Raw genomic sequence first — 14,214 nt, 5'->3', positions numbered from 1 at the left:
AGTAAAAGCCTCCCTGGGGTAAATCCCTGGAAGGAAGGAAGGAAGGAAGACTGTAGGCAAAAGTGTCCATACAAAATTTAGAGCATAAATCTTATGGCATATAAATAAAAATGTTGCTTTTTAAAAGACAAAATAGAAATTCAGAGTATTTCTGATAGCACATTTCTGATAGCATTAACTCCTTCCAAAGTTAATCATTTGAGGACACAAATCTACTAAAAAAGATCTGAAGTAACTTCAGCAGAAAGAAAAGGCAACAAATCTGAGGTGAATTGTCCTTCTAACATTCTGCTGGTACATGGGGAGAGCTGGTACATGGGGAGAGCTGGGACTGGCACAAGAGAGGCCTGGTTTTCCAAACAGCCAAGTGATGGACAGATGTGTCCATTTAGATTTCAGTCTTCTCTTGCTTTGGATGAGGTAACTCATCTTCTAAGTTCCTCCCAATTTATTTTGTGTGTTGGGGGTCAGGTACTAGGGATTGAATTCAGGGGTACTCAACCACTGAGCCACATCCCCAGCCCTATTTTTGTATTTTATTTAGAGACAGGGTCTCACTGAGTTGCTTAGCACCTTGCTTCTGCTGAGGCTGGCTTTGAACTAGTGATCCTCCTGCCTCAGCCTTCCAAGCCACTAGTATTACAGATTTGTGCCTCCTCACCTGGCTGTTCCTCCCAATTTTAAAGTCCATTGTTCTGAAGAAATTCCCAGGCTCAAGTTTAAAATTTACTTCAAGAAAAAACATAGTTAAGTGTTGAGTGCAATATTTACTAAATGCCTGAATAAACAAAAGACACTGAGAACACACCTTAAAAGTTGACCGACAAGGAACATAATTCTGAGACTTCCTCTAGATGCACTTACTTTGATCACACATACTCATGCACAAAATACCTTCTGGATTTTCTACATGGGATTACCTTAACAGCAGGCTTTTAATGATGCTACACATTTAAGTTCATGTAAAATGGTAGATGTGCAGTAATAGTTTTTGTTAAAGCTTAAACGGTACAGAATAGTAAAAGATAAAACGATTGTCTTCCTCCCACTCCAGACTCTCTTATATTCCATTTCCATCTTTTGAGAAATGTACTCCACACATATTGAACCACAGTATACCTACTCTCTGCTCTTGCTGTCTTCACTTAACATCTCTTAGAGATCTTTTCATAGCAACACATGAAAACACGAATCTAACAATACCTTTTAATGGCTACATACTGTTTCACTATTTGTGCACCTAATTTTATATAAACGGTTAACTGTTGATTGATAGTAAAATGCTAAAAACAATTTATAACTTAATTCAAATTTTGAATGACACATTATCCTAAATCTCTGTGTAAATATGTGGGTGTGTCCATGAACAAGTAGAACTCCTGAGTCAGAGGGAATATACAGTAAAAATTTTGATAGATATAGGGCTGGGGTAGAACACTAGCCTAGCTAAGTTGCAAAGTTGCTAAGGTTGTCCTTGAATTTGCAATTCTCTAGACTCAGCATCCCAAATCAATAAGGATTATGAATGTGTGTCACCATGCCTGTCTCAGAGTATAAATCTTTTTTTTATGCTTATGGTGGGAATATAAATTGGTATGATCTCCACAGAGACAGAATGGTAATAGTTATCATAGTTTTATTTTGTGCAGTGCTGCGGGTTGAATCCTCATACATGCTAGGCAAGCACTCTACCACTGAGCTACTTTCCCAGCCAGTATGGTCACAGGTAAGTTACTTAACCTCCCTGGGATCAGTTCTGTCAGGGTAAGTTATGGATAAAAACAGGACCTTCCTCAGATTCACTGTGAGGATTAATAGAATAATTACACTTAAAGTATTAGAATAGTTCTCTACTTACTAGTCATTTAGTGAAGTTTAACATAACTATCATCATTATAATCATTATTTTGACTCAGAAAATTAAAGATAGTTCTTAAGGCTGTACTATAAAATCACAACAGAACTAGACATAATTATAGCAATAACTGGTTTTCCCCCAAATAATCTTTCAAGGAAGAATATTTCCATAGACAAACTTTTGTTCCACTTCTGTTTTCTACCAGGAAGTGAAGATCCTATTAACACTTTCTTTAAACAATTATCTGTATGCAAATAGTCATACAGAGAATAGGCAAACAATGTTGAAATAGCAAATAGCACTTTCTTGTTATTTCCGAGCATGCTGGTAAGTGCTAGGATGAGTTGCTAAGTATAGATTATGTGATCTTTTAAAATGAAGGCTAACATATAAAAGGTTTCAATATTTTAATAAGAATTGAAAGTTAATTTATTCTATGAGTTGTAGTACTTTAAAATATTCTCTATAGATGATAGATTGTTCTAAAGTTGTGTTTTTTCTTGCACATACCTTTTTTTTTTTTTTTTTTTGTGGTACTTGCAATGTTCTACTATTAAGCTACACTCCCAGCTCCTCCCTCCCCTTTTTTTGAGACAGGCTCTTGTTAAATTGCTGAGGTCACTTTGAACTTGTGATGCTCCTGCCTCAACCTCAAAAAGTACTGGGATTACTGAAGAGCACCACTAGCCCAGCAAGTTTGTATGTTTTCTCACTAAGAAATGAGAATTCCAGCTGGATGGTGGGGGTGAAAGTTAAAAAAAAAAAAAAAAAGCCAGAAGAAATAAAACCAAGACTATCAAGACTGAGTTTTTTGATTGGGCTAAAACCAAAAGTACCCAGCTATGCTGTTGAAAAGAAACGAAGGTAAGACCTGGGGAGGCAGCTCAATGGTAGAGCTCTTGCCTAGTATCCAGAGGCCCTGATTTGATCCCCAGTACTGGAGGGAAGGGGGAAAAAACACAAGGTGTCAAATAAAGCATAAAAATAAAGATGGCACAAATAGCTATTAGACAAACAAAAATATAATAAATGTTAATATATTACTACCAGACAAAATGGAATTGAAATGCAAATGAGGAAAAAGATATAAAGAAATTAAATAATGGTCCAAAAGAATCAGAGTTGGGATTTTAATTCAGCTCTGATTCCAAAGTTTATACTCGGTTACTACGAAATACTGCTTCTATATTTATTTCTGCTTGTCTCCAATTTCCACCTGAGTATTCAGTTAGATCCACCGCATAACCTTTAGTCATTATCTGCACATTCCTCCCTACCCCAAATTGGCAAATGAGGTGTGTTCTGGTTATAGATTTCACAGACAAAATGGCCTATGAAATTAGAAACGCCAAGGTCTTCCTCCCCTCCTCCCTCATGGATGCTCCACCCTAACTCAACACAAACAACAAAACTATCTTGTTATATCAGAACAATCTTTCACATGCAGTACAGCCTCTCCAGGCTTCTTGCTATGACTTCAAGCTCCCATTCTCTTCTTGCTTCTGATGTCTAACCCTTACCTCTTCAAATCTATCATATTCACTATTTCCAGAGACAGCTTCCCCCAAAACAAACCAGGACAGCTTGTTAGTTTCCCTGCCCAACTCTTTGGTTTGGCTTTAAAATCACTCTGAACCTTGACACAGGCTACCTCTGTCCAGAATACTTCCTTCCACTCATAAACTTTATGGTCCTCCAAATCCTTGGTCAAACACCAGTTCCTCTGAACAGCTATAGTGCTCCATCTGAACTGCTCTGTTCAGTTTTCCATCACTGTCCTTACATGGCAGAAGGTAACACCCTGTGTTTAACTACTGGAGCTCTTCCCCACATTCACAATGTCTAGTTAAGCAGAGAGTTAAAGTACATTTCAATAAATGAACTAAAGAGTTAAAGGACTCAAGGGCTTCCGAGCAAGGTGACTTCTATTGGCTTTAGTGATAATTCAAAGCCTTCTCAATTTGTCATTTAAATTGTTCTTTCATTCAACCCGCATTTGGATATTACATAAGGAAGAACTGTCTGGTAGGAAGCGTGACCTTGCTGGGTGTGGAAGGTACACACTGTAGTCCCAGCAGGAAGATGGCAAGTTTGAGGCCTGACTCAGCAACTTAGTGAGGCTGTCTCAAAGAATAAAAAGGGCTGCAGATGTAGCTCAGTGGAAAAGTACTCCTGAGTTCAATTCCCAGTCCCACAAGAGGGAAAAAAAGTTAGGAGGAAAGGAAAGGAGGAAGGAAGGGAGGAAAGGAGGGAGGAAGGGAGGGGAAGGAAAAGGAAAAGGAAGCATGACCTTGTAGGATACCTATGAGACCATCCTCTGCCCTCACTGGGCCTTCCTACTTTGCTGGCCTCCATGAGACCGAAGTGCTAGGACAGCAGTTCTCCTTGATACCTGGGCTGAATGACTATTGAGATAAGGAAGCAAAACAAAGAGATCAAAGTTTCCAGGATCCAAATACCTCTTAAGTGGGAGGAATATGGATGTTAGCACATAAAATCTTTTTATTTTTGCCCTAAAAGGCAAGGTGCACTTGGAAGAAAAAGGCCTTCCAGGCATTCTCATCCCCAGGGCCAGGCTTAACAGAGTTTCACCTCCGATCAAGCAAGGAGTTTTGCTGGCACACCAACGGCTGTCACCGGAACTCTTCTGCTACAGCCTCAAGCTAATCCATTCACCCTCCTCACAGGAGGTGGTGGTTCCCTTCATCTGGCTGTCTCCCCGAGCCCCTCCCAGGAGGCAAGAACATCCCTCCACCTGCCACTCCTGAGATCTGAAACAGAAGGCTTCCCGGTTCCATGTTTCTGAGTCAGGGCCAGGGAATCCTGTGACCTGCCATCCTCATCTCTGTCACCATCATCATGTTATCAGCTCTGACTGCATGCCGACACCAAGTGATTCACAGGTTTGTCTTCACAGTCACTCCGTGAGCAGACACTGCTATTAAACTTACATCATGATGAGAAGTCTGAGAAACAGAGAAGTGAAGTAACCTGCCCGCTGTCTCACAACAAGTAAAGTGGTGGAGCTGGAATTCAAACCCCGCACTGCCTGACTCAAGAAGCAAACAATGAGCCATTGTGCTAAGGGGCCTGGGCTGGCATCTCCTGACCACTAACCTCCTCCATCCCAGGAGAAGTCAGCCATCCACATGTGAAGGTTCTCATCTTCCAAGATCACTCAGCCTCTCTTAACATCTGCTTATACTATCCCTCGCTTTTCAGGTTTAAAAAACTTTTTATTTTTACCCTAAAAGGCAAGGTACATTTGGAAGAAAAAAAATAATGGCTAAGTCACATGATTCATTTTACGTTATGGCCTCATTTTCTGCTTACCCAAGCCATTGAACAACAAGCTATTCTTTCCGGGCCCCAGCCTGACTCATGATACAGCTGCTCTGGTATGTGCTAATGTCCATATTCCTCCCACTTAAGGGGTATTTGGATCCTTAAGTTGTCTGTTACCTGCAGTCTGGCCTTGTGAGGTTTTGTACACAAATTCAGTAAGTGCCAACTATAGAAGGTTTAGATGCCAAGACTGACCATGGTCATGCCAAAGTTTATCCATTTAACATTGGGATGAGAAAGACTGCTTCCTTGATGCCCGTATATTTTTGTCTTCAGTTTCTAAAGAGGAAAATCCCTTCTCAAAACAATGACCGTCCTAATCAAATAATGTGAAGTATGCAATCAGGGGGAGTTTCAGGCACAACTCTATTCCTTTATAGGTGTGTATTGCTGGGGATGGAACCCAGGGCTTGGTGCATGCCAGACAAGCACTCTAGCACTGAGCTGTACCCCAAGTCAGGTAAAAACCCAGCCAGGACTACATACAGTATTATTTATTATTTGTTCATTAACACCAACTTGCCTATCAGCATTGTTGAGATGAATATTCTAAACCAGACTGAAATGATGGTTTATCTCTTGGCCATACTTATTAATAGCACTGTCCCGAGTTGACATAAAATTGAGATTAGGGAGAAAAAACATTACAAACAAAGCAACCATAGTGTAAAAACTATCACTGGATGGACAAAGGAAGTCTGAAGAAATTTCCTAGGAAAAAACACCTTGACTTTAATCTAATTGAAGTTTGTTCAAGGTTAAGATCCTTCTTACAGTTATCTTATTTGTTCAAAAATACTACAGTATGATAGATCTTGTATACAGGTTTGCACTTGGCTATGAAAGCCAAAATATAAATTAATTAAAGATTCATAAGCTCAATTTTCTTCAAGAACTATATTAATCAATCATTTATTCTGTGATTATTTTTCATGATTTTATAGAATACAGAAAATCCCCAAAAGCCCTAGTTGGGAATACAAGTCTAGTCACATAAAGACTTTGGTTTCAGAGGACTAGGGATATAGCTCCACTATAAAACACTCGCTGAGTCCTTGAGTTTGATTCCCAGCACTGAAAAAAACCGGGGAAAAAATTTCAGTCTGAGAAAAAGACAAAATAATTAAATATTTACTGAGTGCCAAAAGTGTATCAAGGCACTTAAACAAAAATTAAACATAATATTTCAAACACACTGAAAAGGAAGGGACTCTGTGGATGGGAGATGAGGGAGGCAATGGAGGCTGCAGCAACACCCAGGTGACAGGCTGGTGGCTGGGGTGCAGCGCTAGCAGCGCTGGTTCTGAGCAGGGGTTATATTCTGGATCTATTTTAAGGACAGTTGATGATAGATTAGTTACGGGATGCATAAGAAATAAATTCCAGCTAAAATGTTACACAATCTATGTTATTATCTTCCTCCCTCATTTAGAATATAATTTCCAGGAGGTTAAGAAATTTATCTTCTTCACTTAATATCCCCAGCATCCAGGCTCAATACTACCCACATGTTAGGTACTAGTTGAAGGTGCAGATGAATTTAAAATAACGCAAAGCAACTTCAGAAGGCGGGGGTTAGTCATGCTTTAAGCTAGCTATAGTAAAACACAACATTCTGCTGCATAAATGCTACACACTCTGTTTCCTGTAACGGTTTCTGAAGAGAAATTAGCAAAAGGATCTATTACTCCTAATGGACTTGAAGGCAACCGGAAATAAATGCCGTTAGAGTTTCTCAAAAATGTTGTCAGAAGCCACTTCGACACTCAGGTTTTGCCCTCTTTCTGAGTCAAATGAGAATCCACAGGCAGCTGCCCATCTCCCTTCTAGAGGATAAGAGTTGCCCTTCCTCTGAAGTGAATAGGATGCAGTTCCAATCCTGAGCCTTCAGAAAGTCCACCGTTCATGTCTAAAGCAGAAAGATCTCTCCCTACTCGACAGCATCATGGCTTATTGAGGAATTTTCAGGTGGATCTTGATCCTATATACACTAAAAACATGCTTAAATAGCTAATGTGGCAGAAGGAAGAAAGGGTCTATCAACTACTCTATCTTCCTTAAGCTAAACCAGATTGTATTTTAAATTTAAAGGGCAATCTAATAAATACTTTATATTAGGACCTATGGCAGGCCCACACAACAAAAAGTATAAATACAAGCTGGGCACAGTGGCACTTTCCTGAAATCCCAGGTACTCAGGAGGCTAAGGCAGGAGAGATCTCAAGTTTGAGGCTAGTCTTGCTAAATTTAGCAAAACCCTGTCTCAAAAATAAGAAGTGAAAAGGGTCGGTGATGTGGCTCGGTGATAGAGTGTGCTTGGGGTTCAATTCCCAGTACCACACACAAAAGTACAATCTCTGTACTAATTTTCTACTAAAGGTGATAATGCATACTGAAGTGTTTAAGATATTACCTGGCCCGTAGGTAGTACTCAAACATTATCTATTATTATTGCATCAAATTCTGTAGAGTAAGGAAGGTCAGCAAATATTTATTACATGTGCTTTATACTTAGCACTGTGCTATGTACAGGGGTACAGAGAATTAGAAACCATGGAAAGACTCTTTTCTTTTTTAATGTGGTGCTCGGGATCAAATCCAGTGCTTTACCACAGAGCTATACCCATAGTCCTTTTTTAATTTTCCTCCCTTCCTTCTTTCTTTCTTTTACTCACTCTCTCTCTCTCTCACTGGGGATTTAACCCAGGCATGCTCTACCACTGTGCTACACACTCAGCCCATTTTTAACTTTGAGACAGGGTCTGTTGCCCAGGCTGGTCTTGAACTTGCCATCTTCCTGACTTAGCCTCTCAAGTATCTAGGGTTGTAGGGGTGCACCACTCTGTGTGGCCCATGGTTGTATCCTTTATAAGCTTAAAACATGTATAACCAGGAAGTTGCATAAAATTTAAATCTAAAAAAAGTGAGTAAAGTGTAAAATAAAAAATAGAATGTGCATGAAAATACAATAGTTATGTAAGATAGAGCATTTAGCAAAAAACTGATAGGATTTTCTGAAGGGGTAGATGATGAAGTTTTCCTGGGAAGGCTTTGAAAAGAAGGACTAGCACTAACTATAGCTGGAGGAATAAAGAAACTGTAGGGCAATTTCAGTGACTAAGAAATAAATTGATTAAGGCCAGGACTAGGATGATGGCAGCGGTAGTAAATATACAAGCATGGATATAAAATTTGTTCTGAAGACAGAAGCACCTATACTTGTGACTTAAAGAATGTGGGGATAGAGTATGTCAACTTCTACACACATACTGGGATAAGGTAGATGAAGCCCTAGTTATAAGATGAGGCTGAGTCCAAACTGACAACCGGTTGTTACAAGTGGCCCAATAAGCCAGAATGGAGTCTAGTCAGTGGGCAGTCGTGCTCCAGCCATGAAAGAGAGAATGTTTCAGTTTATAAAAGACCCAATAGCAGTCAGAAAGAACCCAGTGCCTCTAGCTGCAACAATATTTAAAAAATGGCTAAAAAAAGAAATACTCTGCCACCAAGCTACATCCTCAGCACCTCACCCCCTCCCATCTATTTAAAAAATTTTTGAGACAAGGTCTTGCTCAGTTGTCCAGGCTGGCCTTGAATTTGTAATTCTCCTGCCTCAGATTCCCAAATCACCACGAAATAATTTCTTGAAGCCAGAAAAGAACTAGTGCAAATGATTAGGACACAGATATTATCATGACAATTCAGTTTGAGAGTGCGAGATAAATGCACAATTAAGTTGTACAGAAGTTGAGATTCAGGCAAAAGGGCACCAGCTGCTGCCTTATGAGTAGCTGGGAATGTGGAATCCACAACATCGAAAAGGGAGAGTTGAACCAATAAGAACAAATGATACCCTCACCACTCCTAGGAAATATAAAACTAAAGCTTAGAGGAGAGAAAGCCAAAGAGATACAGCACTCAAGATCGGGCAGTTTGAAAGAATGGCCTGAACAGAATTAGATGGTGTGATTGAGGATACCACTTATAAAGCTTTTAAGGCAGAAAAATAAAGCTTTCAGAGGACATATGCCTAAACAACTGAGAGGACAGTCTCAGACATGAAGAATTATACATGATTTTATGTGAAAAATGAAAGGATAATGTAGAAAGAGCAGGCCATGTGCTTTAATCCTACCATAAAAAGCATTAAAGCATGATTCAGATCTACCCACAGAAAATCACCAATAGAGTTTTCCTGCGTGCAAATAGGCCACCAGGAACAAGACACCAGACCTTCACTCCCCCTCCACTACTTTGCTTTTTAAAATATGTGAACCCCAAACCTTAATGATTTCAATATTAATTTCAACCCATATCCAACAGTAAAAATCAGTCTCACTGGTCATTCATTTTTAACTCTGCTTCTCAAAATTTATGGACTCCTCTCCACCCGCCCCTTTTGTTTTTTTTTACTTGCAGAGTTTCAGTTGGAAAGCTCAATAACAGCTGACAGTATGAACTAGTTTTTGTTTTCAAAATAAGCACACTCCATATATTTTTTATTCAGCAATAGGGTTTTTTTTTTTTTTTTCTTTTTGGTACTGGGAATTGAACCCAGGGGCGCTTTACCATTGAGTCACATCCCCAGCTCTTCTTGAGACAGGGTCTCATTAAATTGCTGAGAGTCCTGCTAAATTGCTGAGACTGGCCTCCAACTTGGGATTCTCTTGACTCATTCTCATAAATAGCTGGGATTATAGGCATGCACCACCACACTCTACATTTTTCTTTCTTTTTTAAATATTCCAGTGCTGTCACAGCTTCTGGAAAGCACAATTTTAGTTTCTGAGTAGTCAGGTGTACCTTGTGATATTTGTTTAGTATTATAGTTTTTTTTAGAAACAACTCTCATGTTCTCTTAAGGCACAGCTTAGATTAGGTGCTGGATTTCTCATGACACCTATACAAATATACAAATTTTGCATATGTTTATTCACATATTTATGAAGATTGATGGAAGCCTCACAAGACTTGGCAATTATAATAGATCAAACTAAAAACAGCAGGTAAAAGGCACTGCTTTAAAATTCAAAAAGAAAATGAAAATAATGCAAAGAAAAATAAAAATTAGAACTGACATATTAAAATGATGACTCTAGTAACAAAAAAACAGATGAAGTCAGAATTAATAAAAATATGATATTTAATGTGGCAGGACTAGGAATAAGGAGATGTATATTATATACTGAGTCACATAATGAGAAAAGTTGGGATAATAAAATCATATAATTATCTGAAAGTTACTTTGATCCATATAATAATCTGAAGAACAAACTGGGTTTCTTAGTGAATGCCTTTTTTCCACCTGCTTTTTTCCCACTCTGTTCTATAATCCCTGCCCATCTGTCCCTCTGGTTGACTCCATGCTGGGAGCTCAGTGGGACCAGACACAAGGCAGGCTGGGTTAGGCACTTCTATGGACTCCCAGTACCCTTGTGCACACCTGCTGTCAGCACACAGGTCACATACTATACCTACTGCTGGCTTCTCTGGCCTCACTAGACTCCCTTTACCCATCTTTTCATCACAATGTCTGTACAATGAAGTTTTTGAACATATAAATTAATGAGTCATGTTTGGTATTATTGCTATGAATTGAAATATGGTGCTACAACTTCAAAATTCTTGCCACTCGGCATACAAAGCTAGGTTCTTTTAGGGAGAATTTGCAGACTCAGAGGTAAAGGTCTCTCTCTCTCTTTTTTTTTTTTTTTTTTGTAGTGCTGAGGATTCAACCCAGGGCCTTAAGCATGCTAGGCAAGTGCTCTACCACTGAGTTATAACCCCAGCTCTCAGAACTGAGAGTCTTACACCTTTACAGCATGAGAAGTGAAATTATTTTTGTTTGACCGGCATATTCCTGTTTTCCACAGAAAACTACTAATGCTTGGCTTAGAATATTAAAGAAACCACAATGAAAAGATCTGAGTTAAATATGTAAAAGCTAACTCATAGTGGGATTTAAACCATAAAGGAGTGGCCTCCTGACACTATGGAATGCTTTCCTTCTAGGAATGCTGTACCTCTGAGGCAACACAGGTGATGGAAGGGGACAAAAGTGCTAACTGGGATGGATCTGGAAACAGTGCAAACAATTAACCACCCCAGCACAGTAGTCAGTTTCTTATGCTTGGTCATCTGGAGCTTCTTCTGGCTTTCACAGCTCTGCCTTCTCCCCTGCTCCCTCACTCTGGCCATCATCCTACCAATCTTTCTTACTGGGGAGCAATGGACATGGTGCCCAGGAGAAAGGAAGCCTCAAGGCCATGGCCCGGCTGCTTCCCTGGAACCTGCCTGCCTGCCTGCTGGAAACCCATTAGGGACAGGGAACATTAGGCCTGGGAGGAAACACCAGCCTCAGAAAAACAGTAGAGCCTTTTCATTTCCACCAACTTATTGAAATCTGTGTCTAAAAAAGTTTGGCAGCAGAAGAGATGGCCTCACCTGGCCATTACAGCAAGGGAGAGGAGTAGGCCTGTGTGGAAAGCTGCGAGCCGTGCCAACAGACTTGAAAACCAGCGTCCACACAATTCGAAAAGTCTAGGTTCTCAAAAAGGAATAATAAAGGGATGAGACATCGGGGTTGGTCTCCTCTGTGTAACGGTAGGAATGTTACCTCTCTGAGGCTGCAGGACTTCAAAAAAGTTATGGGCCATACTCTGGGAAGATTTTGGCAACCTTAGTGAGTCTTTGTTTTAAATGCCTACACATTCTGGACACACTGACCTGGCATTTTATCTTTTCAAGGTACATAAACAGAGTATCCTGTTCCAGCAACCGTATAAATGGACATCAAGTGAAGGGGAGCTGGTGCCAGCTTCCTTGCCCAAGGTTCTAGAGAGAGTGACTGTTCTGCCCCAGTGTTCAGGTCTCCATTTTCTGGTAAGCTAGTCCTGATTCAGTTTGCCAAGAGACTGCAGTCAAATATCAGAGCCACTGAGCCCGATTCACAAGGGCCTCTGGTAATAGGAGAAAATCCCTCTCATGCTTCTGCCTATAAATTCAACAGCAGCATTGCTTTAACATGGACCACTAAGTGCCCCAGCAGCGCATAGTCTCAAACTTGTCAGAAAACAGAACCAACTGTTTACTGTCCTTGTTTATTCTCAGCTTTAAAATGTAAGTAACACCATCACCCCTCTCCTAAGTGCACGCCCTGTGGGGCCCCATGATACACTGTGATTACAATGTACTAAGAAATGAATGAGCTCCCTAATCCCGGGGCTGGAGCCTGCTGTTATTTAACACTACCCTGTGTTTTTATCACATGCTAAACTCAGCTTCACAATCTTCATAAAGGTGTGCAAGACAGCATGGTTGTTACAGCGACTTCCATTTGCCCAGTGTCAAGTGTCCCTTGTCCCGGAGAAGAAAGTGTGACATGTCAATAAGAATGTCCCTCAATGACCACATGAGGCTGGGGATGGGGGTCTGGGGTACCTAGCTGCTTTTCCCGTTCCTCGCGTCGCTCCCGGGCCAGCCGCTGCCGGTCATCAACCCGTAGCACAAGTGGAAGGTCTGAAAGTAAGACAAAAAAATATATATGAGAGAAAGAATGGTTTTTTAAAAAAATATATGTTAAAATATTCTTTGGTCTCATTAATGTGATGAATGAAATATCACTTTATGTTTTAGAACAGTCAGTACATGTGTCCTTAGTTACAGTGATACCTTGAATATTATAACTCTTCTGAGAATTCCAAAGCATTTTTCTTCTATTTAAAAGCATTATGTGGGATTGGGGGTATAGCTCAGTGGTAGGGCACCTGCTTAGCATGCACAAGGTCCTGGGTTTGATACTCAGCAACACCAAAATATAAAATAAAAACAATGTAAGGTCATAATTTATTTGTGGCTTTTATGCTATTTCATCCAAAAATATAAATGATGTTTTGTGTTTCTATGAAACTTCTATTATTTTTATGCTTTCAATATCAAAAAATTTGTTTCTTAATAACAAACAGGATCCATACTGAGTTGATACTGAGCAGGTGTTTACTAGTTAGAAGTGACTAGAATCAGCCTGACAGGAACTCAGTTTCTATTCTGTCACTTGGTATATAAATACAGTCACACTACTTACCCTCCTCAAGCTATGACATAGTTTTTATTTATTACCTGTAAAAATGAGGACAAAAACAGAACCAATCTCACATCATCATAAAGATAGTGAGCATCGGTATAATGCTTAGCATGTAATGCCCAGGAAATCAACTTATTCATTCAACTCACATGAAATATTTACTAAGTTCCAGACACTGTTCTGTATACTGAGAAATATAGCAGCCAACATAAAGATGAAAACCTCAGTCCTCATGGGCTTTACCATCCTACTCAGGAAAAATCTAATAAACAAGATAAATAAAAAATAATAACTAGAATGAAAAGGACATAGAATGTTAGATTGAGTTAAATGCTAAGGCGACAACAAAGCAATAAAGAGCATTATGAAGAGGATGCTTAAATTTTTAGATGAGGTCTAAGGAAGGTCTTGATGTGATGATAATTTTTTTGTGTATATACTTGGTGGAAATGAGGGAGTCAGCTGTGCAGATATTCCACAAAAACCCTGCAAAAGCCCTGAGGTCACAAGTGCCTCATGTGATCAAGAAACAGGGAGATCTGAATGACTCAAGCAGAGTGAGATCAACAGGCTCTGGGCCTGGAGACACAGGGCCAAGTCACTGGACTCACTGGGCACAGTAAGGATTTTGGATTATACAGAGATGCCCTGTGTGTCTGCGCATGTGTGTCCCCATTTGTCCAGCAGAGGGCTACCTTTACAGGCTCATATAGAAACAAATAATAACAATAATCACACTAAAAATCAGGTTGTTCTATCTACTAAATTGATGTCATACTTTTAGGGTCTCATGTTCAAAACAGGAAGCTGCCTCACACATTAGAGACCACATAGGAGTGCTTCATTAACAAATTTAAAAGCCTTGCACCCAAAAGCCTATGACTTCATAGAATTTGTAAATTTAAAGGAAAGAAAAACTGTATAATAA

General features: G+C 39.7%; 1 protein-coding gene across 1 annotated transcript in view; it reads right to left on the bottom strand.

Annotated features, from left to right (window-relative positions):
- Nucleotides 1-14,214, bottom strand: part of Map7 (microtubule associated protein 7) — a 171,584-nt gene that overhangs the window by 41,485 nt on the left and 115,885 nt on the right. The window contains exon 3 of the mRNA XM_077801803.1: nt 12,644-12,721. Within this exon, the coding sequence (XP_077657929.1) occupies nt 12,644-12,721 (78 nt within the window). The remainder of the gene's footprint in view (nt 1-12,643; nt 12,722-14,214) is intronic.

The sequence above is a fragment of the Urocitellus parryii genome, chromosome 8 (assembly GCF_045843805.1).
Source record: "Urocitellus parryii isolate mUroPar1 chromosome 8, mUroPar1.hap1, whole genome shotgun sequence".
NCBI classification, from domain to species: domain Eukaryota; kingdom Metazoa; phylum Chordata; class Mammalia; order Rodentia; family Sciuridae; genus Urocitellus; species Urocitellus parryii.
This window is presented reverse-complemented; position numbering and strand designations above follow the sequence as displayed.